General features: G+C 43.1%; 1 protein-coding gene across 1 annotated transcript in view; it reads right to left on the bottom strand.

The window, feature by feature from the left end:
* The window catches only part of LOC141133428 (A.superbus venom factor 1-like), a 250166-nt gene that overhangs the window by 43210 nt on the left and 179611 nt on the right, over nt 1-27345 (bottom strand). Inside the window, exons 22-27 of the mRNA XM_073622813.1 lie at nt 25518-25608; nt 25165-25216; nt 19452-19539; nt 18660-18752; nt 18146-18248; nt 15999-16088 (exon numbers count right to left, since the gene is read on the bottom strand). Coding sequence (XP_073478914.1) covers nt 15999-16088; nt 18146-18248; nt 18660-18752; nt 19452-19539; nt 25165-25216; nt 25518-25608 — 517 coding nt within the window. The remainder of the gene's footprint in view (nt 1-15998; nt 16089-18145; nt 18249-18659; nt 18753-19451; nt 19540-25164; nt 25217-25517; nt 25609-27345) is intronic.

Genomic DNA, 27345 nt, shown 5'->3' with positions numbered 1-27345 from the left:
CAGTGGCGGCTGGTGCTCAATTTTTTTGGGGGGGCGCAAACATAGACCCAACCAACAACACCCCCCCCCCCCCCCTTCGCCGCCACTTGCCCTTGATAGGGCCTACAGACAAACAGATTGATAGGCAGATAGGTACACAGACAGACGGATCGATAGGCAGGCAGATCAATATTTACACAGACAGATCGATAGACAGGCAGATAGGTACACAGACAGATCGATAAGCAGACAGATCGATAGACAGGCAGATAGGTACACAGACAGATCGATAAGCAGACAGATCGATAGGTACACAGACAGACAGATCGATAGGCAGACAGATCGATCAAAAGGGAGACAGACGGACAAACAGATCGATAGGCAGGCAGATCGATAGGTACACAGATCGATAGGTACACAGACAGACAGATCGATAGGCAGGCAGATCGATAGGTACACAGACAGACAGATCAGTACACAGACAGACAGATCGATAGGCAGGCAGATCAATAGGTACACAGACAGACAGATCGATAGGCAGACAGACGGACAGACAGATTGATAGGCAGGCAGATCGATAGGTACACAGACAGACAGATCGATAGGCAGGCAGATCGATAGGTACTCAGATCGATAGGCAGGCGGATAGGTACACAGACAGACAGATCGATAGGCAGACAGATCGATAGGTACACAGACAGACAGATCGATAGGCAGACAGATCGATCAATAGGCAGACAGACGGACAGACAAATAGATCGATAGGCAGGCAGATCGATAGGTACACAGATCGATAGGTACACAGACAGACAGATCGATAGGCAGACAGACGGACAGACAGATCGATAGGCAGGCAGATCGATAGGTACACAGATCGATAGGCAGGCGGATAGGTACACAGACAGACAGATCGATAGGCAGGCAGATCGATAGGTACACAGACAGACAGATCGATAGGCAGACAGATCGATAGGTACACAGATAGACAGATGGATAGGCAGGCAGATCGATAGGTACACAGACAGACAGATCGATAGGCAGACAGACGGACAGACAGATCGATAGGCAGGCAGATCGATAGGTACACAGACAGACAGATCGATAGGCAGGCAGATCGATAGGTACACAGACAGACAGATCGATAGGCAGACAGACGGACAGACAGATGGATAGGCAGGCAGATCGATAGGTACACAGACAGACAGATCGATAGGCAGACAGACGGACAGACAGATCGATAGGCAGGCAGATCGATAGGTACACAGATCGATAGGCAGGCGGATAGGTACACAGACAGACAGATCAGTACACAGACAGACAGATCGATAGGCAGGCAGATCGATAGGTACACAGACAGACAGATCGATAGGCAGGCAGATCGATAGGTACACAGACAGACAGATCGATAGGCAGACAGATCGATAGGTACACGGACAGACAGATCGATAGGTACACAGACAGACAGATGGATAGGCAGGCAGATCGATAGGTACACAGACAGACAGATCAGTACACAGACAGACAGATCGATAGGCAGGCAGATCGATAGGTACACAGACAGACAGATCGATAGGTACACAGACAGACAGATCGATAGGTACACAGACAGACAGATCGATAGGCAGGCAGATCGATAGGTACACAGACAGACAGATCGATAGGCAGGCAGATCGATAGGTAGACAGACGGACAGACAGACAGATCGATAGGCAGGCAGATAGGTGCACAGACAGACAGATCAGTACATAGATAGATAGATAGATAGATAGATACCTGGTGAAGGTGAGGATATGCTGTATACGATGGCTGTAGCAGGACACAGTGCTGGGACCCCTCATGGTCAACATATAAATGCTCCTGCAGATTGCTGGGTGAATGGAGGTTAACTCTGGGCACAGAAGAAGCAGGGCACCCCCTCCCCCCTCCTCCCTCAACCGTCCGATCACAGATCATCATCACAGGATGGGAACATTACACAAGGAATTACAAGGAACATTGCAAGGTATGTGGAGGGACAGACACTGACAGTGTCAGATCACATTACCTTGATTCTTGCTTCATGGAGCCGACTTCTCACTGGCATAGAAACCGAAAGTAAGAGTGACACAGATGTCCGGGCTAAAGCACAGCTCAAGTCCTACAGCGGTGCTAATGGTCAGATAGGCAGACAGACAGAAGTCTGACCCAATGAGAGTGGAGAGGCGCTTAGCTTTGCGCCACAAAGCAACACAAAACCCAGCAAATGTAGTGTCTCGCCTGCAATCACGGGATTGCATTGGCATGACGCTTCTATAGTGCAATGTGGCCGGCGCCCGAGCACAGTAAATTTAAAGAACATTTTTTTTTTTTTTTTTTGTCACTAGCTTTCAGGGGGCGGCGCCCCCTATGGACAGGCCACCACTGCTTGGCCCCAATGAAGGACTGGAGCCACAGAAACCAGTTAACATTCACCAGGTGTGTACAGCAGCCAGTCCAACAGAAGCTAGTCTAAAAACCGCCTTCTGTCGAACGGACATGCTAGAAAACTAGTATTTGATCAGCGCTGGCAGCCAGTTTTTTTCATTAAGCCCGCTGGATTGAACAAAAAAAACTACTTGCGTGTACCTAGCTATGGCAAGGCATAAGCAACAACTATGCAACAGAGTGAAATATTTGGGGACACAGTTTTAGTATGTACAGTATAGTAACAAGCTGAAAACAGCAGGGGAAACAAAGAAGATATAAGGCAAAGTTTCAAATAAGTGAAAGCTCAAACTTGGTCCAACTCAGAGCACAATAAAAAGCAGGCAGGGATATAACAGCTGGATAGCTCATATAACCATTGTAGCAGATTCTCTAACCTCTTCCAGTCTAATGAAAACCTTTGAGGCCACAGACTGCTGACATCCTCCAATATGTAGTGGGCGGTGAGGCATAGTGGGTGCAAGGGTGGTAAAAGTCATTGGCTCTGAAGAAGCTAGCATATTAGCGAAACATGTAAGCAGCAGGATGATTTGAGGAGGACTTTTGGCTGGCCACCTACTAATCCACCAAGTCGCCCCTTCAACCTCTCTATATTCCACCGGTCCGTTAGCCAACACCAGAGCTTGACTACTGCAGCCTTCACAACGGGTGCCTTTCATGTAACACCAGTGAGGACTAAGATCTATCTAACAGCTGACTAAGGCATTCACCTGGAACGAAGGAAGCCGCTCTGCTGTCCGTGAGTGGGATTTTTTCCTGCAGTGTCTGTGATAGTGACTCATGGATCGCGATGATCCCGTCTGGATGCCGGTAACTGCAGGCTTTCCTTTACTATTTGATATGATGTGCTGATCAGTGTACCGCTCCGGCTGCTGGTAAAGTCAGTTTCATTCTACATATACCGCTTAAGTGTTACATTCCACCTGTTATGTTACCCCACTACTGGTGATCTCTAACCAGACTGTGTATACATCTAAGCATTGAAGCTGCTCTTGTCACAAGTTAGCACTACGGAAACCATAAGGAACTATCTCACCACACCTGCACTATATATACAATTTCTACTTCCATTCCTGGCTAAACAACCCATGATCAAGTGTGTTCACCATCATAAGACTATATTAGTCATCCCCATTGACATTCTCCCTGGTCATTTGATTATCATATTTGCAATCTTTATCGATCTTTTGATCGACTGAGATCTGTATGTGTATGTGTATGTGAGAGTGAGAGATATGTGAGGTGAAATTGGAAGATGGTGGCCACCTATGTCCTCTTTAGACTTTAGGTCTTTTTAGTATGTGTTGGGAATAGAGATGTATTCTTTTTATTGTTATTTGTATTTAGAATTATATTTTTGGATAGCTTCTATTAAAGATTAATATCTTCATCACCGCTTTGTGACTGTCACAAATTTGTTTCATTGGGCTCCAGAAGACACTTCTTGGATGCAAAAGAGGTTTTATTTCTTTTAACAGTCATTTTTATATTTTGATGGGAAAGAGGGTTAAGGCCGGGATACCCTTAGATCCCTTTCACACCGAGCCAACCCGGGCGTCGGCAGCAAAGCGGCGCTATTTTTAGCGCCGCTTTACCATCGTTTTTGCATCGCTAATAGGCCACTAGTGGGGCGGTTTTAACCCTGTGTCATTTTCGCGGCCGAAAAGGGGTTCAATCCGCCCGCATAATGCCGCTGCAGCGGCGCTTTGCTGGCGGTATGGCGACGCTGCCCCATTGTTTTTAATGGGCAGGAGCGGAGGAGGAGCGGTGTATTCACCGCTCCTCCACCGCTGCAAAGTAGCTTCTGGCAGGACTTTTTGTGATGCCCTGCCAGTGCAGTGCCCCAGTGTGAAAGCAATCGGGCTTTCACACTGGGTTTGCAGCTGAGGCTTCTTTCAGGCGCTATTTTTAGCGCTGTAGCGCCTGAAAAATGCCTCCAGTGTGAAAGGGATCTTAAGTAGTTGCAAATTCAATAGGCAGACACCGAGACTTCAGTAGGAGGACAGCCGTACAGGGAAAGGCCCCAGCAAGGCGCCACTACTGCTTGTGCAGGATTGCTATTTCCTATGGTAACAGTATTGAACAGTTCCTAACACAAAGTTCAACAGTTCTCTCAACTTCACTACAACATCCACTCATAGCTCTTCAGCCCCTTGAGCTCCTAGTCTCTCACTGGACCCTATGATTCACTAAAACTAAAGCTTTTGCGGTGGTATCTCCTTCAAGCGTCACCCACGCTTCCCTGCTGGGTCCCTAGCTTGGCACTTCAGATACCTTCAAGCTTCACCCCTGCTGACAGGCTCGGTCCCTGGCTTGACTCACAGGGCTGCTCTGCAAGCGTCACCTCTGCTGGTTGGGTCCCTGACTTGATCACCGCCTGAAGTTTCCCGATTCTCCATCATGCCCGTTTGGTGAGAATGTTGCTCCGGTACTTGCTTCAGTTACTCACTGTGATCCCTGGTAAAGGTGATTGGCCCAGTAGTGGCGACAGCTTGCCTTCTACCTCTGACCACGACAGGTTCTCCTGCTGGCAGAACCATCCCTTCTGGTTGGACTGCAAGCCGCAGTCCCAACCCTGCGCTGCCCTCTTACTTCTGGATAGGCCCTCACACAGCCTGGCAGCCAAATGCCCCTAGGATAGGTCCAATCTCCGGCCTAGCAGCCCGGGGCAGACGACACATGTCCACCCTGATGGCAGTCCGGGTGGCACAGAACGCAGATCACCTGACTCCACCCAGATATATAGGCTCTCCCAGCAGACCAAGGGATTCAAGAGAACCCCTGACCATTGGCTGAGATACCCCATATACCCATAAACTGACCTTGAATTGTCCTTCTCATATCTAGTACCACCAAGTACCCGCCCACCCAGTGGCAGAAGAGAAAAGTACAACAAAGCCAAACTTAGAGAGAATTCAATGGATCGCTAACAATTTACCTATGGTAGCTGCTCCTGACAAGGAATTTGGTGAGGAATTTCCCGACTAATTCCCAGGGCGCTACACCATCTTGCTTTTAATGCAAGTAATGTATTGTCTAACCACCTTGATAATGTAACAGAATACCAGGCCCCTAGAGGCCTAATGATGACCTCCAGAGTTAGGGACAGCTGACATCCTTCTGTGTAGATTAATGGGTGCCAGACACTTCTTTAATGCAAAGAGATTTATTGTCTCTTGAACAGAACTGTGGGAGAGAGGGTTAGGGCCAGGACACCCTTTAGTAGTTGCAATGACAATTGGCAGACTCCGAGACTTCTATAGGTAGACAACCATGCAGGGAAAGGCATACAGCCTGACACCACATCTGCATGAGTAGGACCGCTATCTCCTATGGCAACAGTCTTGTCACAGTTTCTAATACAAGTTGCAACAAACTCCTTTACTTACTCTACAATCTCCTTTTGAGCTCCCAGTCTTTCACTAGACTTGCTGATCCACTGCGACTTGATCCCCTGAGCTCTTCTAATCTTCTCACCCAGTATCTCCCTCAAGCGTCACCCACACGTTCCTGCTGGGTCCCTGTTAGCAAGGTCAATAGTTCCTTAGTGGCGACAGCTTCCCCTCTACCTCTGACCATGACAGGTTCTCCGGCCGGCAGTCCCAACCCTACGCTGCTTTCTTGCTTCTAGATAGGCCCACAGACAGCCTAGCAGCCAGATGTCCCCAGGATAGGCCTAGGGTTCTGGCTTAGCAGCCCAGGGCAGCACAACACACGTCCACCCAGACGGCCATCCAGGTGGCAAAGAACCATGATCACCTGACCCCACCCAAATAAATAGGCTCTCCCAGCAGGCCAAGGGATCCAAGAAAATCCCTGACCATTGGCTGAGACACCCCATTCATTCCTTAACTGTCCTTGCAATGCCCTTGTCTTATCTAATGTCACCAGGTAACCCCTGGCCACCTAGCAATAGAAGAGAGAAGTGCAGCAATTCCAGAATTAGGGTGAAATCAATTGACCTCCTAACAGTTGGCCGAGGCAACTACCGCCTGGCAATTAAATTTAACAGCATCCCCGCCTAAACATCAGGGTGCTACAATAAGCTTTCACAGTCCCAGCTTATTCTATCATTGCTGCAGGTATCTGGTCTCCTGTTTTTCACAGGGGCCAAGTCCCAGCTCTGCCTCTGTGCTCCATCTGTCCCCAATAAGTATATATGCATCCACAGGGCCACAATGTTGTGTGTCTCCCGCTGCCCCACATATCAGCAGGTGACTAAGCCATCCACCGTCTCATTATTGATTCACCGGTCCGCATCCTGCCGCCACTTTCACCAGATCCCCACACAGCCGCTAGTCACCTCATACTGCCGTCTTAGGTCCCCCGAGACCTTTGCAACCATGATAGTTCTGCCACTGGCTCCCTCACAGCCCCCACTAAATACTTACCTGAGCCCGATCTAGATCCAGCACTGTGCACATCTGCAGCAGCTCTGCTCTTGTCTCCCAGCTCTCACAGGCCTCCCTGAAAGCAATGGAGCCATTGGCTCCTGCTGTTGTCAGCTAAAACCTGTGAGCAAAGAACGAGGGATGGAGCCCAAGCTGGGCTGTGTGTCTGAATAGACGCAAACAGCCCACCTTGGGGTTGAGCACGCAAAGTGCCTCCATAGGAAGCAACTTCTTATGGAGGCACTCAGAAGGGGCCCTAGAAGAGGAGGTTCGGGGCTACTCTGTGCAATATGTTTATTATTGTTTAAAAAAATTTAAACTTTACAATCACTTTAAGATTCACGTGTTTTTTGTCATGTAGGGTGAGTGTAAAATAGAATGGAGATGATGTTTCCTCGGGAAGTAGATGTGTGATTTGGGACAGGGATGGAGTTTTTACATGTAGGATGTATGCGATCTAGGATGGAGATAGTGTTTTCTCAAGTAAGATGGATGTTACTCATATAGAATTGTAAAAGAAAGTGTAATTTAGGATGGGGATGAAGATTCCTCATGTCAAATATATCTCATTTATGATGGGATGATGTTTCTTCATAAAGCAAGAGTGTGATTTAGGATAGGGATGGTGTTTCCTCTTGTAGCATGTTTGTGATTAGGATGGAGATGATGTTTCCTCATGTAGAATGACTGTCATTTTGATAGTGTTGGTGGTTCTTTTGGTAGAATGGGTGTGATTTAGGTTGGGCATGGTTGTTCCTCATCATGGCTGCTTCACCATCTGTCCCAACACAGATAAACACTTTGGGGTTTATTTACTAAAGGAAAATGGACCGTACATTTTGAAAGAGCAGTTGTACTCTGAAAGAAAATTTGTTCCAGAATATTGTAAATGAGGGGAAGTTCTGCTGACTTTCATCATCCAATCATGTGCAAGCAAAAATTCTGTTGTTGTTCTTTTATTTTCCTTGCATGTGACTGGGTATTCTTTACAAAGTGAAGCTTCAGCTCATTTACTAGGTTCTGGAGCAAATTCCCTTGCAGAGTGTACCCCAAGTCTACAGTGTTTGTCTTCAATCCCAGTGTGTCCATGATTGTCAGTGGGGACAGACTGAGCTTCCTCTCATTTCAAATTGTTTTGAGGAGCTTGCAGTTTGCCCAAAACCTGCTCCAAACAAACACCTCATGTAGAATGACTGTCATTTTGATAGTGTTGGTGGTTCTTTTGGTAGAATGGGTGTGATTTAGGTTGGGCATGGTTGTTCCTCATCATGGCTGCTTCACCATCTGTCCCAACACAGATAAACACTTTGGGGTTTATTTACTAAAGGAAAATGGACCGTACATTTTGAAAGAGCAGTTGTACTCTGAAAGAAAATTTGTTCCAGAATATTGTAAATGAGGGGAAGTTCTGCTGACTTTCATCATCCAATCATGTGCAAGCAAAAATTCTGTTGTTGTTCTTTTATTTTCCTTGCATGTGATTGGGTATTCTTTACAAAGTGAAGCTTCAGCTCATTTACTAGGTTCTGGAGCAAATTCCCTTGCAGAGTGTACCCCAAGTCTACAGTGTTTGTCTTCAATCCCAGTGTGTCCATGATTGTCAGTGGGGACAGACTGAGCTTCCTCTCATTTCAAATTGTTTTGAGGAGCTTGCAGTTTGCCCAAAACCTGCTCCAAACAAACACCTAGAAAGGTAAGAAATATAAGACAGTTTTTGGCAGCAATTGAATGTTCTCATGAAAAACATCTTGGGCATAACATGGGTCCGGAAAGGGAAGCGTTAATCTTCTTGACAGGCGCTAATAAGGCCATTGATAGTATTTAATAAGAACAGATTATAGAGATGCTGACTAGATTCGGTTTTAAGAGTATTTGTTTTCAGTGTTCAGAGAACCTGTACTAGACTTCTAACTCAAGACTTATAATAATTGGACATATGTCAAGGACAGTTGAGATTTTCTGGATTGTAAGACAAGTGTGTTCACTTTGGCAGTAGAAACGCTTGCTTCTTTGCATAGAAAACTATTTCCTAGTATACTGGTGAGAACTATATCAGTAAGTGTTTTTATTTATGCTGCTAATTTCCTTAGTTCTCTGACCAAAGTTCGTATTTACCTTTGATGGTAGATTTAATCAAAAATGTGAATCTTTGGCAGGATGCTAAATTCACTAAAAAATTAAGAATATTCCTGTTTAAATAAGGACAGTGGGTTTATCTCTCCGAATAAGAATGTACACCAAGATTTTGTTATCTGGGATTATACTTTGCTAAAAATTGAGAGGCAATAAATACTCTTGTTAGAAACTCTGTACTTAAACTACTGAAGGAGTAGGAAGGGTTGCCATTATCTTTAACTGAGTGGGTAAATTTAAGAAAGTCAAATATAATCCCTACCCCTTCTGACCCATGCAGAGGATATGCTGAGATTAAATAAGGGGATTATATGTTTTCTCTGGTGAAGGACAAAAAGCAGAAAAATTTGCCTAATATTGTATTCCAAATGGATTGGATTGGGACCCCCAGGCATTGCATTCTATTTTACTGCTGAATTGGTAAGAACTGCTGTAGTTTGGCTTGTAAAAAAACAGTACTACCAAAATGATATCTGTGCTAGGTCAATTTGTGTGACCAAGCAGCCACTTAAAACAGTAATACCAGTTAAACAAATATTGTGCAAAGAAAGCAGCGCTAATTTAAATAATAATATTGTTGGCAATTATAACATATAATAACTATGACAATATACAGTGTAGATGCAAAAGTATCAGAAATGATTGTAAACAAAGAAAAGTGTCCAGAAAGAAAGTCCAAATAATCAGAAAATCTTAACTCATAAGTGATCCACATTGTATTGTTGTGCACAAAATCCTTCCGATCTGATGTGCAGGAAAACTCCACCACCAAATGAAACTAACCAGATGCTCCTCTTACAAAATTGGTTGGACCATTAAGTTATAAATGGTTGTACATGCTTGACATATCAGGGTTAAATACGATTCATCCAATCTATGTCAGCAACTTCCAGCCACGAGATTATCAATTGAACAAAATGACATACGAGCTCCCATGGTGAAGTATGTAGCAAACTTGGCCCATTTTTTGAATTACAACTCCAACATGACAATTAAAAGTAGATCAATCGTTCTGTGCATAAAAAGTCTTGTGGCAGGCTGATGGAGAGACGCAGGGTCGGACTGACAATCATCACTACCCTCACCACCACGTGATATTGTCACAGACAGGCCAAGCCTTACATGTTTCGGCAAAATTACGTCTTCGGGGAGCTGGCGGAATGACAGCTATCATGTTTGATCATACTATATACCCTATGCTTGCTAATTAGAAAAGAAGAAAAACATGGAGTTTCCTAATTAGGAAGTAAAGTGAGAGCTCCATCTTATGGAGAAAGAATAAATGATTTGTATAATAGAACCAGATCAAAAACAAAAATGAAAAGAAAAAAAGCCATTAGCCTACCATTCTATACTATTCATTCAATATTCCATACAATATAAAATATTATTATAAAATTAACATTGGATATTAAATAAACCTTAATGGCTTAACAAAAAAACGACAAAAATTGTGAAGAGAAAATCAAAAATAAATTATACTAGAAAAAAAAAAAAGCATCCACAAGTCATACCTGGGACAATAATTAATAGAATGTCCTAAACTTAATAATTAATAGATATCCAGTGTAGTGGTATAATTCACACTCCCAAAATGAATACCCTAGCTATTGTTAATAAAGCTATTAAAGTGATTGTAAGGGTTAGTTTTTTGTTTTTTTAAATAACAAACATATTATACTTACCTGCTCTATGCAAGGGTTTTGCATAGAGTGACCCCGATCCTCCTTTTCTGGGATCCCCGGTGGTGCTCCTGGCCACTCCTCTTCATTGGGTGCCCCCACAGAGAGCCGCTTTCCAAGCGGGCCCCCAAGTGGGCCCGCTTCTGAGAGCTGCTGCTGCGTACATTAAGCAAAACTCGGCCCCACCCCTCGTCTCCCGTTTCACTGGATTTGATTGACAGCAGCTGGAGCCAGTGGCTCCTGCTGCTACCAATCTATTCAATGAGGATCCAAGACAGCAGCTGGAGCTGCTGGGCTCATGCTCATCACTGGAACGACCAGGTTCAGGTAAGAAAAAGGGGGACTCTGGGGGGGAGCTGCAGCACAGAAGGTTTTTCACCTTAATGCATAGAATGCATTAGGGTGAAAAACCTTGAGACTTTACAACCCCTTTAATGTTCCATTCAACGTGTAACCAGAATTGGACATAAGTTTTTAAATTGTAGATCCACATTGTTTCTAAACGTGATACTTCCCTTAATATATAGCTACCCCTTCAATGATGATGCACATTGTCAATTCCTATAATTGTAGTACCAGCTGGATTTTTGCCATGATATTTTACATAGTGTTTTGATACACTATTCCTTGGAAAGCCTGATCTGATATTAGCTAAGTGCTCTTTTACTCTAGTCTGCAACTTCCTAATTGTCCTGATAATATATTGTTGGCCACATGGACAATTAAGCATATATACAATATTATTGGTGTTACAGGTTAAAAAGGACTTAATTTCATATGTTCTAGTTGTCTGATTAGAACAAAAAGAGGTGATTCTTTTAGTTTTTAGTTGATTGACCCTGCACACCTCACATTTACGACATGGGTAGTAGTCTTTAATATCCTGGAAAACTTGAACTTTTTTTTGGGGGGGGGGGTATATAACTTTACTTATGTGTGAAGACTTTCTGATTATGGGGACTTTCTTTCTGGAAACTTTTGCATCATGTTGTCACAGTTATTATATGTTAGAATTGCCAACAATATTATTATTTGAATTAGCGCTGCTTTCCTTGCACGAAATTTAAAAAACATTATTTATTCAGTTAGACTCATAAGAGGTATGCTTATCATTTTTGTTGCATGAATAAGTCCCCTGAGATAATAGGTATATCACTCTTCCTTACAGACATCAAAAAGGCCTGAAATTTATTTTGGAATTATCAAGGATAAAACTTTTCAAATTTATGTTATTTGCCTTCTAGAGGAAACCCAATCTTTATACCAGGGTTGATAATAAAGTATTTGGTTATTCGGATAAGCAGGGTTTTGTTCTCATTGCTTAAAGTAGTTCACTCAAAACCTAACTAACTCTAAATATACTAGCAGACACATTCTAAAACTAATCTATCTAGCCCTGTAAAAAATAAATCGCTATACATACTTTTTCTTTCTTTTTCTTTCTGGACTCCAGTCCAGTTTCCAGCAGCAGATGCTGTGTGCAGGAGAGAACCGACAACATCTGGGAAATGCCTGGGAAGTGACTTTAACTCATAAAGTTACTTTGGGACATCCGTTGTCGGCTGCCTCTTCTACACACTGAAACTGCCGCTGACAGCTCAGCCTGGGACTGGACTAGAGAAGGCTGCAGAAAAGGTATGTAGAGTGATCTCTTCTATACAGGGCTAGATAGATTAGTTTTAGAATGTGTCTGCAAGTAGGTTTACTGGGTGAACTTCTACTTTATATTCTTGAAGAAAAAGTAAAGGAGTTTTTTTTAAATTTGAGATAATTAGAGAAAACCTAGTCTATAATTTTCCCTATAGAAAATAGCAGACTATATACAAACAATATACAAAGAATCAAAATGTAATTTTTCAAAAGCAAGGAAAAAGCCAAGCCTTCTTCTGAAAAATCTCCCAGGCAATGATGAACTCGGGGGGGGGGAACCTATTATGCCTACAGGTATGTATGAACTAATAACTACATTTGACCATCAAAATGAAAAGATTTATACAATAAAAAGTGGAAGACTACTTTTCGCAAGGCAAGAAATATAGTAGAATTAATAAAGGAAGACTTTTAAAATGATTGTAGTAACTATACTTAAAATGTATTAATGAAGCCTTTATTTCTAGAACTAGATATTCTGAATAAAAGAGTGATAACAATGGTCATTTTTTAAAATTTGGGGCCCCTGTTCCAAATTTAAATCATGTTATTTAACTGCTCTGGAATACACTTTTGAGTTGGGTAAGTGGTCTGATGGAGAGATGTACTGTCCACTTCCCAACTGGGCCACCAAAATAAAAAGACATCCTTGGTTGGAAGTCAAATACCGGGGTTATGGCTGCAGCAATAGGCCAAAACCCCGGTATTGTTTTTTTCAGCCAGCAATTTTCTAACCGCTAAAATTGATCCAAGCACTGATTAGCTGCTTGATCACTTTTAGAAGTGGCGGGAGGGGGTCGACCCCCCACCACCACCGCTTTCCGGTGGTTCTCGTGTTTACCTGGATGATTGGTAGCCCCCAGAACCGATCCAGCAGTTAAGGCGGCTGACAACAGATTGGCTGAGGAAAGATGGCCTCAGCTAAACTCTATGGCAGCCTTTTTCAACCTAGGTGCCTTCAGGTGTCTTCAGGAGTGCCTTTGGAAAATTCCTAGAAATTGCCCAAGTCAACGGGTGAATAAAGCCTGCCTATTAATTACACAAAGCCCAGAGTTTTTATTGTGCACTAATATAACCTTTTGGCCGCCAGTGTCCGAACAACCAATAATGTCATAGGTTGATAGGGAAGATGTCAGGCACCTGCCCCTCTCCTTCAGCACTGGGGTTACATTAGCTGAGTGAGGCAGAGAAACCAAGGTAGAAGAGAAGCATTGGAATACTAGTCAGTACCAGTATGCAAAGGTGCATTTGCTTAGGAAGAATAAATCACCGCTAATGTTGGGTGTCCTACAGATGTGGATATTGCTACATTATGCAAATTGTTAGTTTTGCTTTTTTTTTTAATTTTAGAATGGGGTGCATCGAGATTGTGTGGACTTGACTAAAAAAGGTTGAGAAATACTGTTCTATGGTCCAGGAGGACCGGAGCGAAGTCATGACGTCACTTCCGGTTCTGGTCCGATAATGTCATTGTTTTTTAAAGCATTAGATCAATGTTTTTTTATCTAATGCTTTCCATTGTAGAGGAGAGATGTGGGGTCTTTTAGACCTCACATATCTCCATAAAGAGGACCTGTCATGCAGTATTGTTATGTTTACATAAGCAAAGTTTACATTTTTTGGGATAGCGAAAAAGTGATAAAAAAAAATTTAAAGGGACAATGTAAAAATAAATAATAAAAAAAGCACCCCCATCCCCCCAAGCTAGCGCACCGTGGCAGATGCATACGTAGGACACCCCCCACATATGTAAACAGTGTTTGCACCACATGTGTGAGGTATTGCTGTGAACATTACAGCGAGAGCAATAATTTTAGCACTAGACCTCCTAAACTGGTAACCTGTTAACCTTTTTTTAAAGCGTTGCCTATGGAGATTTTTAAGTGCCATCGTTTGGCGCCATTCCACGACACCATGTTTGGTGTCTATTTACTTGGCGCAACATCATCTTTCATATTTTACAAAAAAATGGGTTATATATTGTGTTGTATTTTTTTAATTCATTAAAGTGTACTTTTTCCCAAACAATTGCGTTTGAAAAATCGCTGCGCAAATACCGTGTGACATAAAAAATTGCAACAATGGCCAGTTTATTCTCTAGGGCCTCTGCTAAAAAAATATATAATGTTTGTGGTTTATAAATAATTTTTCAGCAAAAAACACTGATTTTTACATATGAGAGAAGTGTCAGAATTGGTCCAGTAGGCAAGTGTGAACACATGTTAACACATGTGAAATGTTTGTATTCCTTCCTATTTCCCAAGAAAAGGATGGTTATCTAATAACATTAATAATATTGACTTTTCTAAAAAAAAACTGCTAGGGTGTGGGAAGGCTTCCTTAAAAAAACTCAGATTTCCATTTTTTTAATAGTGGAATTATAGATTTTCAAAGTTTGATGGGCTTGTATATTGTATATAGATACATTTCCAGTATTCCAGTTGTTTGTTTGAGGGTACAATGTTTGGGGGCTTTTTTTTTGCACTAATTATGATTACCGTATATACTCGAGTATAAGCCGAGTTTTTCAGCACATTTTTTTGTGCTGAAAATGCCCTCCTCGGCTTATACTTGAGTCCTCACGGCGCTGTTCCCATCTGCAGCCTAATCCCCCGGTGCTGTGATACATTCAGTCTAGTCTGCGGCCATGCAGTGTAACAAAGCGCCGCCTCCTCCTCGTCCGTGATAGGCTGAACACTGACTCACTGCTGGGAAACCGAGTCAGTGTTCCGTCACGGAGGAGGACGAGGAGAAGGCGGGGCTTTGTTACACTGCATGGCCACCGACTAGACTGAATGTATCACAGCGCCGGGGGATAATAAGACTGCAGATGGGCACAGCGCCAGGAGATGATAACACCGGTACAATGGAAGATGGGCACAACGCCGATCAAGGTACTTGAGGCACAGTGAGGCTGAGGCATGAGGCTGAGGCAGGCAGATGGGCACAGTGAGGCTGAGGCATGAGGCTGAGGCATGCAGATGGGCACAGTGAGGCTGAGGCATGAGGCTGAGGCATGCAGATGGGCACAGTGAGGCTGAGGCATGCAGATGGACACAGTGAGATGGACACAGTGAGGACACAGTGAGGCTGAGGCATGCAAATGAGCACAGTGAAGCTGCAAATGGGCATTGTTGACCCTCTTTTCCACTTACAGTACCTGCTGCATTCTCACCCTAGGCTTATACTCGAGTCAATAAATTGTCCCTTTTTTTGTGGTATAAGTAGGTGCCTCGGCTTATATTCGGGCCGGCTTATACTCGAGTATATACAGTATATATTTTTGATATAAATAATTGAAGAAAGAAGGATGGGATAGTGTTTTCTTATGATATTCTTCTGTAGGATAGGATGGGTGTGATTTAGCATGGCAATGGTATTTCCTCATGTAGGCTATCTGTGCTTTAGGAAACGATGGTATTTCCTCATGTAGGATGTGTGTGAGTTTGAATGGAGAGGGTATGTCCTCGTGTAGTATGGGTGAGATTTATGAGTGCGATGGTGGTGTTTTGGCATGTAGTATGGATTAGGATGGGGATGGCATGATCTTCTGTAGGTTGGGTTTGATTTAGAATTGTGATGATGCTTCTTGCTGGATTTCATGTCAGATGAGGATACTGACTCCTCATGTAAGCTGTGTTCATTTTAGGACAGGGATAGTTTTTTCGGCTTTAGGGCAATACTCTCATAATGCTCTTACTGTCAGCACAGCGACAGACACTTTCCTGGCAGATTCTTCCCAGCTTTACATCTTCCCCATCCAAATTATAATACCTGGTGCAGTGGTTTTCTGTAAGAAAAAAAAACACTCGTAAGCAATTAATTATTTTGTTCAATAAACAGCTCATATCATTCGGTGTGCAAGAATTAGCTGATGGTGAGTTAATCCAAGCTAATCTGTCTAACAAATCAGTGGACTGCACAGCTTTCACAAAGACATATAGAGCAGCGCTCCACAACCTTTTTGGCACCAGGGACCAGTTAGGTGGAAGAAGATTTTTCCAAGGACGGGGGGGGGGGGGGGGGTGAGAGCTGGGGTGGGCGGGGGGTGGTATACGGGGGGTTGATAGCGCTTCAATCATCCTGACACCATGGGTGATATGGTGTTGGGATGATTGAAGCACATTATTTCTATATTTCTATTATTATTTTGTGATATATACACTCACTGGCCAATATATACAGGTACGCCAGTTCAATTGATTGGTTACACGAATTGCTAATCAGGCAATCACAGGGCAGCAACTCAATGCATTTAGGCATCTAGACGTGGTGAAGACGCCTTGCTGAAGTTCAAACTGAGCATCAGAATGGGGAAGAAAGGGGATTTAAGTGACTATGAACTTGGCATGCTGTTGGTGCCAGATGAGGCAGTCTGAGTATTTAAAAAACTGCTGATCTAGTGGGATTTTCATGCACAACCATCTATAGGGTTTACAGAAAATAGTCTGAAAAGGATAAAATATCCAGTGAGCGACAGTTGTGTGGACGAAAATGCCTTGTTAACATCAGAGGTCAGAGGAGAATGGGCAGACTGGTTCGAGATGATAAAAAGGCAACAGTAACTCAAATAACCACTCGCTACAACCAAGGTATGCAGAATACCATCTCTGAATGCACAACACATAAAACCTTGAAGAAGATGGGGTACAGCAGCAGAAGACCACACCGGGTGCCACTTCTGTCATCTAAAAACAGGAAACTGAGGCTACATTTCACACAGGCTCACCAAAATTGGACAATAGAAGATTAGAAAAATGTTGCCTGGTCTGATGAGCCTTGATTTCAGCTGCGACATTCAAATGGTAGGGTCAGAATTTGGTGTAAACAACATGAAAGCATGGATCCTTCCTGCCTTGTATCAATGGTTCAGACTGGTGGTGGTGTAATGGTGTGGGGGATATTTTCTTGGCACACTTTGGGCCCCTTAGTACCGATTGAGCATCGTTTAAACGCCACAGTCTACCTGAGTATTGTTGCTGACCATGTCCATCCCTTCATGGCTACAGTGTACCTATCTTCCAGCAGGATAATGCACCATGTCACAAAGCTCAAATCATCTCAAACTGGTTTCTTGAACATGACAATGAGCTCACTGTACTACAATGGCCTCCACAGTCACCAGATCCTAATCCAATAGAGCACCTTTGGGATGTAGTGGAACAGGAAATTCGCATCATGGATGTGCAGCAGATAAATCTGCAGCAACTGCATGATGCTATCATGTCAATATTGACCAAAATCTCTGAGGAACATTTCCATTACCTCGGTTGAATCTACTGTATATTATGAGGAATTAAGGCAGTTCTGAAGGCAAAAGGGGGTCCAACCCGGTACTAGCAAGGTTTACCTAATAAAGTGGCCGGAGAGTGTATATAAATAGTTCAATTTACCATAATGCAGAATCAGTAGGAGCCCTGAGCTTGTTTTCCTGCAACTAGACAGTCCCTTGTCACTGTAGCCTGCCACCAGATGCAGCCTGTTTCTGTAGCCTGCCACCAGATGCCAATTTTCAGGGTTCTTTGTACAGGGAGACAACTTACCAAAAGTAAAACCTCTTGCAGCCTCTCCCCAGCGCTACTATTCCAAAAAGAAATCCAGCATTACAAGGTCAGGAGCAGGCAAGAATCCGGCACATGAGCAGTTGACTATACAGGGTTCCGCTCCTAGGAGAGGCAGACCCTACAGTGGTGATGTCATCAAGCCGGGTCTCTGCTCGCCCGGCCACTCACCTGATTCAGTGTGGCCCAGCTATAAATAGATCATGGACCAGCACCGTTCCATGACCCTGATGGTTTCCATGTTCTCTATCATTAAATTAGGAGAAATCACAAATGCTGTACTTACTTGGACTGTGAATATCATACAGTGAGATGGATGCAGGCTGAAGACGTCCCACCTTAAAAAGCTGATGTACTTTCAATTTTAAGCACTTTTCTGCCTGAGAGATCTGAATAAGAAAAGCAGAGAAATTGATAATAATAATAATATGGTAAGGTAATTGTTTATACACTATCAGATACTGTATATGTAAAAGCCTGAAATCGTTCCATACATAAAAACACAGCTCAAAGCAAATTTTAAAGTAGAAGTCCAAAATTTAAATCTACTAAATCCAGATGGCGTTTGAAAATACTGCTAGTTTTTTTTTTCTCTTGAAGAGTTTTAAAAATTATTGTATAGCGTATTACCTATAAACAGTTCTGTCCCCCAACTCCCTAATAGTCATAACACGTGTAAATTGACTTAGATGTACCAATGCTGGAAGATCCGTACTCTTTGTTCATTCTTTTCAAATCCTAGACCTCATAAAGTGGTTAAGTCCCTAATGGACCACGTGACCTGCTATGCTGCTCCTTACCTTGTTGAGGTAGAGAATTAGCTTGTTTTTGTCAGAGTTCCGTGTGCTAAATTCAAAGTCGGTAATGGATTTTTCATCTAAGACTTTCTTTTGCTAAAACATAAAATAAAATCATAAAATTCATATAATATCATTACGAAATTAGATGTTCATTGAGGGTACCAGAAGACATAGGATTACAGCCTAGAGACTGGAAAATGTTGAAGGAAATAGAAGTTGTTCCTAGTACAGTATTTTCTTTATTTTCTTCTTTTCATAAGCTGCCTCTAGAACTGTGTGCCAGTGATAAGAAAGCCTGAAGGAGATTGGATTGGGCTTACATGCCCAACTGCCCTCCAGTGTTCTACGGTTGACTTTAGGTACAAAAGACTTTAAAAGCGTGTTAATAAAATCAGTATGGTAAGGTGACTGTCCAACTCCCAGAACTCAACAGATCTTTCTGCATCTGTTTTTGGAAAGAGTTTGGCCATAGTTTTGGGAGAGGTTTTGGCCCTGGTTGCATTTTCTTTCCAACACAATATTATTTTCTCAAGATAAGATCTTTGTTGGGCATAAGAAATATCGTTGCACTTGTCTGAAACAAGAATGCAAAGTTATATGCTATACTAGAAAATTAGACATTGTGCTGCAGTCAAATTATGTCTGATTTGTATTGAATGGGCAAAAAATGCCAATATGCACAGATAATTGTGCACACAATTGTGAATGGGCCGTTTTTTATCAAAAGCGATGATGTTAATGAAAACAATCAATCCACATATTTCTCCAATACAACTTGTGTTTGACACCCACCTTATAAAGGTCATTAACATCAAGGGAAAATCCAGTTAGCATAGTTATGTCCAGGATGGATGTGGCAGAACCCTGAGATCCAAGATGACTATGTAAAGAAGGACAACTGGTCAGTGGAACTTTGAGATATGAATGCCTAATTTGTTACATACATTTGCCAAGTACATTTTAGAAATAACTCCTTCCATGACTAAAAAAACTATTTTGGATGAGCCAACCAGCACAAAAGTGACTGGATATTGCTGTTTATGCATTCTGTTTTTAATGGCATTCATTCCTCTCTAATCCTTGCAGGGAACGCTATTGCACTGGTGAGTACTGGCACCACCAGACCAATGGCAACAATAGTCTCCAGATACACATCAAGGATGTCAACAGAAAAAATTTGTTTTCCAATCTTCCGTTATCACTTGGATAATTCATTTTTTTAATATTCAAAGTAAACTCACCCATCAATGTCTCCGTGCTTTTATTTTTTTTAAGAAGAAACACCCCCTTAGCACTCCTAGCTGTGGCAACCTTGAGTAAGGGCAAATGATTCATGTAGAATTTAATTCTTAAAATCCATCTGCCTTTAGTGCAGGCATGCAGACAGGATGGTGTGCTTAGTTGAGAAAGCCCTTCCTACCCACCTCAAAATGAAAGATCCGATGTTTGATGTGAAAATTACCTGAAGCGCCTAAGCAACATGAGTTTATATATTGTGCTGCTGCCACATTATTTGTGGATGAAATGATTACATAAATAAACAGGTCAGAACCTCCTAAGCCTGTAACCCAAAGTCATTAAGGGTGGGGATACTATCATGATCCCAAAATGAATTATAGAAGAACATGTGAGCACAAAGGCTCCATGTATTATGGACTATCTTGGTACCCAAGGAGCAACAAATCAGTATAGTTAAAATATAGAACATTTATTGTTACACAAGTTAAAAGTATTGAACATAGAAAAAAATATATTAAGATGTAGCACCTTGGTAGTAGGCAGGGTTGCTAACAAATTTAGCTTGTTAGATGGCAACTAGCCTGGCTGATTGATAGGGGATTCACTGGCTTTTCCCTAACTCTGGATTTGATGCACCTCTTCTGTCTCTAGGTGGCATTGTTGCCTGTGGCATTAGAATGGCCGGGGCATAGTGAATTCAGACTAGGAGTGGATGGGTTGTCTCAGCCAATTGGCAGGGGTTTCTTTAGTCCCTTGTCCTGCTGGGAGAGCCTATTTATTCGGGAGGAGTCAGGTGATCAGGGTTCTGTGCCCCCTAGACAGCTGTCTGGGTGGACGTGTGTCACAAGGCTCCGGGTTGCTAGGCCAGACGCCTGAGGCCTATCCCAGGAGCACCTGGCTGCTAGGCTGTCTAAGGCCCATCCATGTTTGAGAGAAGCAGTGCGGGGTTGGGGTTTTCGGCCGGAAGCACAACTAAGTTGCAGAGGTTCCACCAGACGAGGAACTGCTTTGTTGCTAGCGGTGAAGGAGAAGCAGTTGCCCCGAGGGACGACCACCCCTGTTGCCAGGGGCAACCGATGACCAAGGCCAGATGTAAAGGGAGGAATAGTCGCCAGCAAGGGACAACCATTCCTGTTATCAGAGGTCAGTGTATGTAAGTCTGAAGAAGTACCAGAGAAGCCTTTTCACCAGCCAGGGAAGGTCAAGAAGTGGGAAAGCTTCAGCAGAGTGCCAAGCCAGAGACCCAGCGGGTTAGCAGGGGTGACGCTTGAGGAGAATACAGTGGGTTAACTGTGGAAGAGCTCAGGGGATCCAGTAATGTCTGTGATCTTGAAGTCTAGTGAGAGACCAGGAGCTCAGTGAGTGAAGATCTACAGTAGGATACTGTGAGATGTGAGAGAAGATCTATAACGGTTACTGTGAGTTACGTGTATGGATCTCTATTGGCTGTTCAAAGTTCAGTTGCCATAGGAGACAGCAGTTCTACAAATACAGTTGCTGCATCCAGCTTAAAGACCCTCTACCTGTATAGCTGTCTGCCTATTATTTTTGTCTCGGAGTCTGCCAATTGCTATTGCATCTGCCTAAGGGTGTGCTGGCTGTAAACCCTCTCTCCCTCAGTTCTTGTTAAGAGGCAATAAAGCTCTTTTGTTTGCATTCAAAAAGTGACCCATGTTTTCAACTTGCATTACACCCACCATGCCTAGTAACCCATACTGTGAAGAAGGATGTCAGCTCTCCCTAACTCTGGTGGTCATCATTAGGCCTTTAGAGGTCAGGGTTGCCGCTACAAAAATAATTGACAGTTTAACAAATTGTAGCTTGTATCAGGTCGCACATAGTTCTCCAGGAGGATCATTGACCATTGATTGGTGTGGTCAATGATCTATCTGGAGAACTATGTGCGACCTGATATGAGCTATTGTAAATTATTTTTATATTTTTTCTTCTATGTTCAATACTTTTAACTTGTGTAACAATAAATATTCTATATTATAACCATACTGATTTGTTGCTCCTTAGGTATCGAGTCCATAATACCTGGAGCCTTTGTGCTACCATGTTCTTTTATAAACCTGTAACCCCGTACCTTAAGGCAATGTTTCTCAACCCTTCTTCAGTTAAATCACCCTTTAAAATTATAGACAATCTCAAGGCACCCTTTAAAATTATGGACAGTCACGAGGCACCCCATTCTAAAAAAACTATTCTAATAGCTTTACATAATGCAACAACATCCACACATAGGACACCCAATGCTAGAGGTGATTTATTCTTTCAATGCAAATACACTTTTGCACACTGGTACTGACTAGTATTCCAATGTTTCACTTCTCCCTCAATTTCTCTCCATTAGTTAGCTAATGTCACCCCAGTGCTGAGGTAGAGGGGCACAGGAGGGTTAAACAAGGATGCTGTGGAGGCAACAGACATCCTCCTTATTAACTGATGCCAATAGGTGTTAGGATGCCAGTGTCTAGAAAGGCTTTGTGCAACTAAAAGGCAGACTTGATCCACCTGCTGGCTTGTATACAATTTTTAATCAATTTTTAGACATTCTGCCAGAAACCTCAAGACACCCCAGGGTGCTTGGCACCCTGGTTGAAAAAGGCTGCCTTAAATGGTTGTAAACCCTTTTTTGGGACTTCTACCTATAGGTAAGCCTATAATAAGGCTTACCTATATGTAGTGGAAATATCTCCTAAACGTGCGCCGTTTAGGAGATATTTCACTTGTAGTCCGCCAATAAAGTGAACGGTGCATGCACGGGGAAGAAACGAAACTCTGTGCCGTTTCTTCCCTAGCGTGTGCCGTCATTGTGCGCATGCGTGGGAGTGACGTCACGCGGCTCCGGCGAATCACAGAGCTGGAGTCCGCAGCCCGGAGGGAAGAGGGGCTTGAAGATGGACTCTGCCTACACAGGGGACATCGCTGGATTATTTTGCAGGTAAGGGTCACATAATGGGGTAGTATGCAATGCATACTACCCCATTTTGCTTTTAATTTGCAGGCTATACAGGGAGCAAAAGAGGAAGTAAAACCCATCAGGCTTTACTTCCTCTTTAAGGCTGCATTCATGTTCAATTTCAAGTATGTTACTGCACAGGATAATGTATGGTGTATACCCCTGCCCTAGGGCAATTAAAAGGACATTTTCCTTTTGTCACGCAGTGCACAGTAAAAGGCCACTTAAAGAGGCTGTAAACCTCAAAAAAAAAATCCTGCATGACAAAGGCATAATGAGCTATTATGCATCACATACTAGCTCATTATGAAATACTTACCTTAGAACAAAGCTGTTGCAGTGGTCCCCTCACACCACTGACATGGCCGACTTCTTCCCTGGAATTTCTTACGGGTTTGCTGCCTTCGGCACTGTGATTGGCCGGAGCCGCGATGACGTCACTCCCGCGCATGTGCGCAGGAGCCACCATTCACAGCACAGGACTTGGAAGGAACGGGACCCGTGGGCCGTTCCTTCAGAGTACATGCGCCAGTGATGTCACTGGCTGCATGCAATGTAAATATCTCCTAAACTGTACAGGTTTAGGAGATATTTTCACTATCCATAGGTAAGCCTGATTATAGGCTTACCTATAGGCACATGTCAGCAGAGGGAGTTTACTTCCCCTTTAAGGGTTAGTTCACCTTTACCAAAAAAAGGTTAATTAGATCCTGTCAATAAAAATTAGGCAAATATGTGTATGTGTTTGTAAGCGTGTCGGGACCCCATGGGGCAAAGGACCGCGCTATACCGCAGATGGACACTGGCGGCAAAAGCGCCCTGAGGCAATTCAGTTCACATAGGTAGCGCTATACAAGTCACTCATTCATTCATTCAAGGGGCACTCTGATGGGGACAACTGATGTAAGGGGGGCACTCTGATGGGGACAACTGATGTAAGGGGGCACTCTGATGGGGACAATTGATGTAAGGGGGCACTCTGATGGGGACAACTGATGTAAGGGGGCAGTCTGTTGGGGACAACTGATGTAAGGGAGCACACTGAAGGAGGCAGTTGATGTAAGGGGGCACTCTGAAGGGGCAACTAATGTAAAGGGGCACTCTGATGGGGAAAATTGATGTATGGGGGCACTCTGATGGGGACAGTTGATGTAAGGTGGCACTCTAATGGCGACAACTGATTTAAGGGGATACTCTGATGGGGATAAATGATGTAAGGGGGCACTCTGAGAAGGGCAGTTGATGTAAGGGGGCACTCTGAAGGGGGCAATTGATGTAAGAATGGCACTCTGAAGGGGGACTCTGATGGGGATAAGGACCTGATAAGGACTCTTGATGTAAGGGGATGCCTTATATAGAATGCACAGGTCCTGTTCCTAATCCAATGACAGCCTAACCCATAGCATTCCCTGCTTACTCCTGTGCCACCTGTCAGACATTACTAGTGGTGCATAAGCATGCCAAGTAAACAGAGAATACTGGTTCAACTTCCCGCATCTCTGTCACGTGGTGTAACAAACTGTGACTCGCACACAATGTTGGCATTATGCCCCCTGACTTTTCTGACTGAATCCCCAAAACAGATATATTAGATAAAGCCCTGAACAAACGTCATATTTTATTACTGTAGAATACCCAATGATAACATGCTGGTAACATGAGTTTAAGCCTTCTTAGTAACCCTAATTTAGTATGTTCCGCTCATAACACAAAGGGTCTGGAGCATCTTAGTTATGAGGAAAGATTGCGAGCACTGAACTTATTCTCTCTGGAGAAGAGATGCTTGAGAGGGGATATGATTTCAATATACAAATACCGTACTGGTGACCCCACAACAGAAATAAAACTTTTTCGCAGAAGAGAGTTTAACAAGACTTGTGGCCACTCATTAAAATTAGAAGAAAAGAGGTTTAACCTTAAATTACGTAGAGGGTTTTTTACTGTATGAGCGGCAAGGATGTGGAATTCCCTTCCACAGGCGGTGGTCTCAGCGGGGAGCATCGATGGCTTCAAAAAACTATTAGATAAGCACCTGAATGACCGCAACATACAGGGATATACAATGTAATACTGACACATAATCACACACATAGGTTGGACTTGATGGACTTGTGTTTTTTTTCAACCTCACCTACTATGTAACTATGTAACTATATAACTGACAGATTTCCACAGACATAAAGGACAGCATAATGTTTAGTACAATTACTCTTTTTGCTTTATATATTGTGGGCTTTTGAATGTGATGGAGTAATATGCTGAGATTATAATGCAATTGCATCCTTAATCGGTGATACTTACCTAATACAGATTGTAATAGAAACTGTCTGTATTGCATTTTCAGGCATTTTTTCTGTAAGAAAATAAATGTGATGGCTTGTTAATAGATTACTGTAACACTCTGCAAATAGCAACACCATAAACATCTATCTGGTAACCATTGTTTGCAATATATTTCAACAGAATTTTTTATTTTTATATTTATTTTTATTTTTGTTCCATCTTGTCACTTGCGAGACACAACAAGGGAACAAGGAGACCCGGTCTCCTCTTCTTTGGCCATCCTGCTTTGGCCATGAGGTGCAGAGGCATGTTACAATAGTATTTCTGGTTTTCCCAGGTGGAAGATGAACTCAATCGCCACATGATCTTACCCATGGTTTCTGTCTTTACTGTCACTGTGAGGTTATAGCCATTACAGGATCTCCCCTTCTCCATCGGGAAGTCAGAAGATACAGACGGAGCCTATAAAGGGACATAAAATTAGTGTAATGTTCATAATATATGCCTTAGAATTATGGATGTGTGAATCTGACAGGATTGGGTTCGCAAACAGTTTAATGAATCTTGCTTCAAGTTTGAAATTTGCAAACTCTTTCAGCTCCCCTCACTGTCGGGGTAAACCAGCAAAACGCGTTGAGACATAGCAAGAGTGCCTACCCATTGAGGACACCTGATTTATTATTATATCGTCTCTAATTGTGACATGATTGGTGTCTGTAACTCTATAGGAGGTATCTGAGGGAGGTTGTGTTTGTTATCTACATGATTTTATACAGTATACTGTATGTTGTAACAAACATTTTGAGTGAGTGGTGGATGGATGCTCCAAGCTATCTCTGTGGCAGCTATACAGGTACTAGTTGGTGTAGCCGATGATGAGCTGTAACAGGTGTCCTCACTCTCAGTCACAGAATCAGACTCCAAATTGGACCCCTTGAACACCTTGGAGCCGTGCAGCCGATGCCCAAGGTTTCCCCTTGCGCTGCCGTATGCCTGTTTCAATGCTGGGCATGCATGTTGTATGATGGCATGACGTGGACGGTCTACAGTACCGCCCCGTCAGCTGGACACGTGCACAGTGAACTCCGGCATGGAGGATGCGTGCTGACACAAGCCATACACGTGACATAATGACGTCACGCACCACTCGGCAATATGTATAAAAGGCTGAGCCCTGCAATGGACGGAGCGCCGCTACCGCCCTGCAACATAGGAGTGGATATTCATCACCCAGGGGGTATGAGGATTTCATGCACTACTATTGGACAAACTTTTGGCTATTTACCTAGGAGTGGGTTTAATCGTATCATTACCTTAAGGAGTCTTGTTCTGCCCCCTTTCTCTGCCTATTGACACCACTGCCACTCTGTGGCCAATTTGGGGGTTGTTATTACACCCCCTTTCTACAACGTTACTATGGATTGACTTGAAGTTTCCTCTTCTCTTTTCATAGTACCTCCAACTGCCTAGACAGAGTTGGGTGCAACTATCAGCACAATTCTATCCGCAGCTGCTATACACGGGAAATTTGTGTGGAACAGTGGGGGCCCACTTTGAATTCCATCATTGTCCCATCGGGACACTGGGTGTTTTCTCACTGCACGGCTACTGTTGCTGACCATACGGTGGACCTTATGAATATTATTGATTGTTCCTTCCGGTATGTTATTTTTATTTTTATTTTTAGCATATTCGCTACTCTCATACTATTACAATATGTTGAAATGTTTTTGAATACTCTCTCTGTCACATGATATGACCCATATGCTAATCATTTCTAGAAGAATGTTATTCCTCTGTGATAAGTTGCCCTGATGAAGGGACGGGCTGTATCCGGAAATGCGTTGGGCCCCTTGGATCCCTGCACGGAATTGACTGCAGTCATATATATGTGTTGTTTTTACCTGCTTCGGTGATGTTATACACCAGTTTTTTTTATATATGTTTACACAATAAATCTATATATTTTACCATACTGTCTCAATTGTTTGCTGTTAAAGTCCCAATTGTACCAGGGGGTACTTTTTGCTCTATATTTTCTTGCGAGTTGCTGTGTCTTTGGAAACACGCAGATGAGAATGCAGCCTAAATGGTAAAGCAAGTGTGACACATATTGCCACCCATTTTCAAAATGCATAGCAAAGTGTGCATTTACTTGCCTGTTGCCGTGTAATCAGAAACATCTAAATGTGAACAAAT

This window comes from Aquarana catesbeiana, linkage group LG03 (assembly GCF_042186555.1).
Source record: "Aquarana catesbeiana isolate 2022-GZ linkage group LG03, ASM4218655v1, whole genome shotgun sequence".
Classification (NCBI taxonomy): domain Eukaryota; kingdom Metazoa; phylum Chordata; class Amphibia; order Anura; family Ranidae; genus Aquarana; species Aquarana catesbeiana.
Note: the sequence above shows the minus strand (reverse complement) of the source record. Positions and strands in the feature narration are given on the sequence as shown.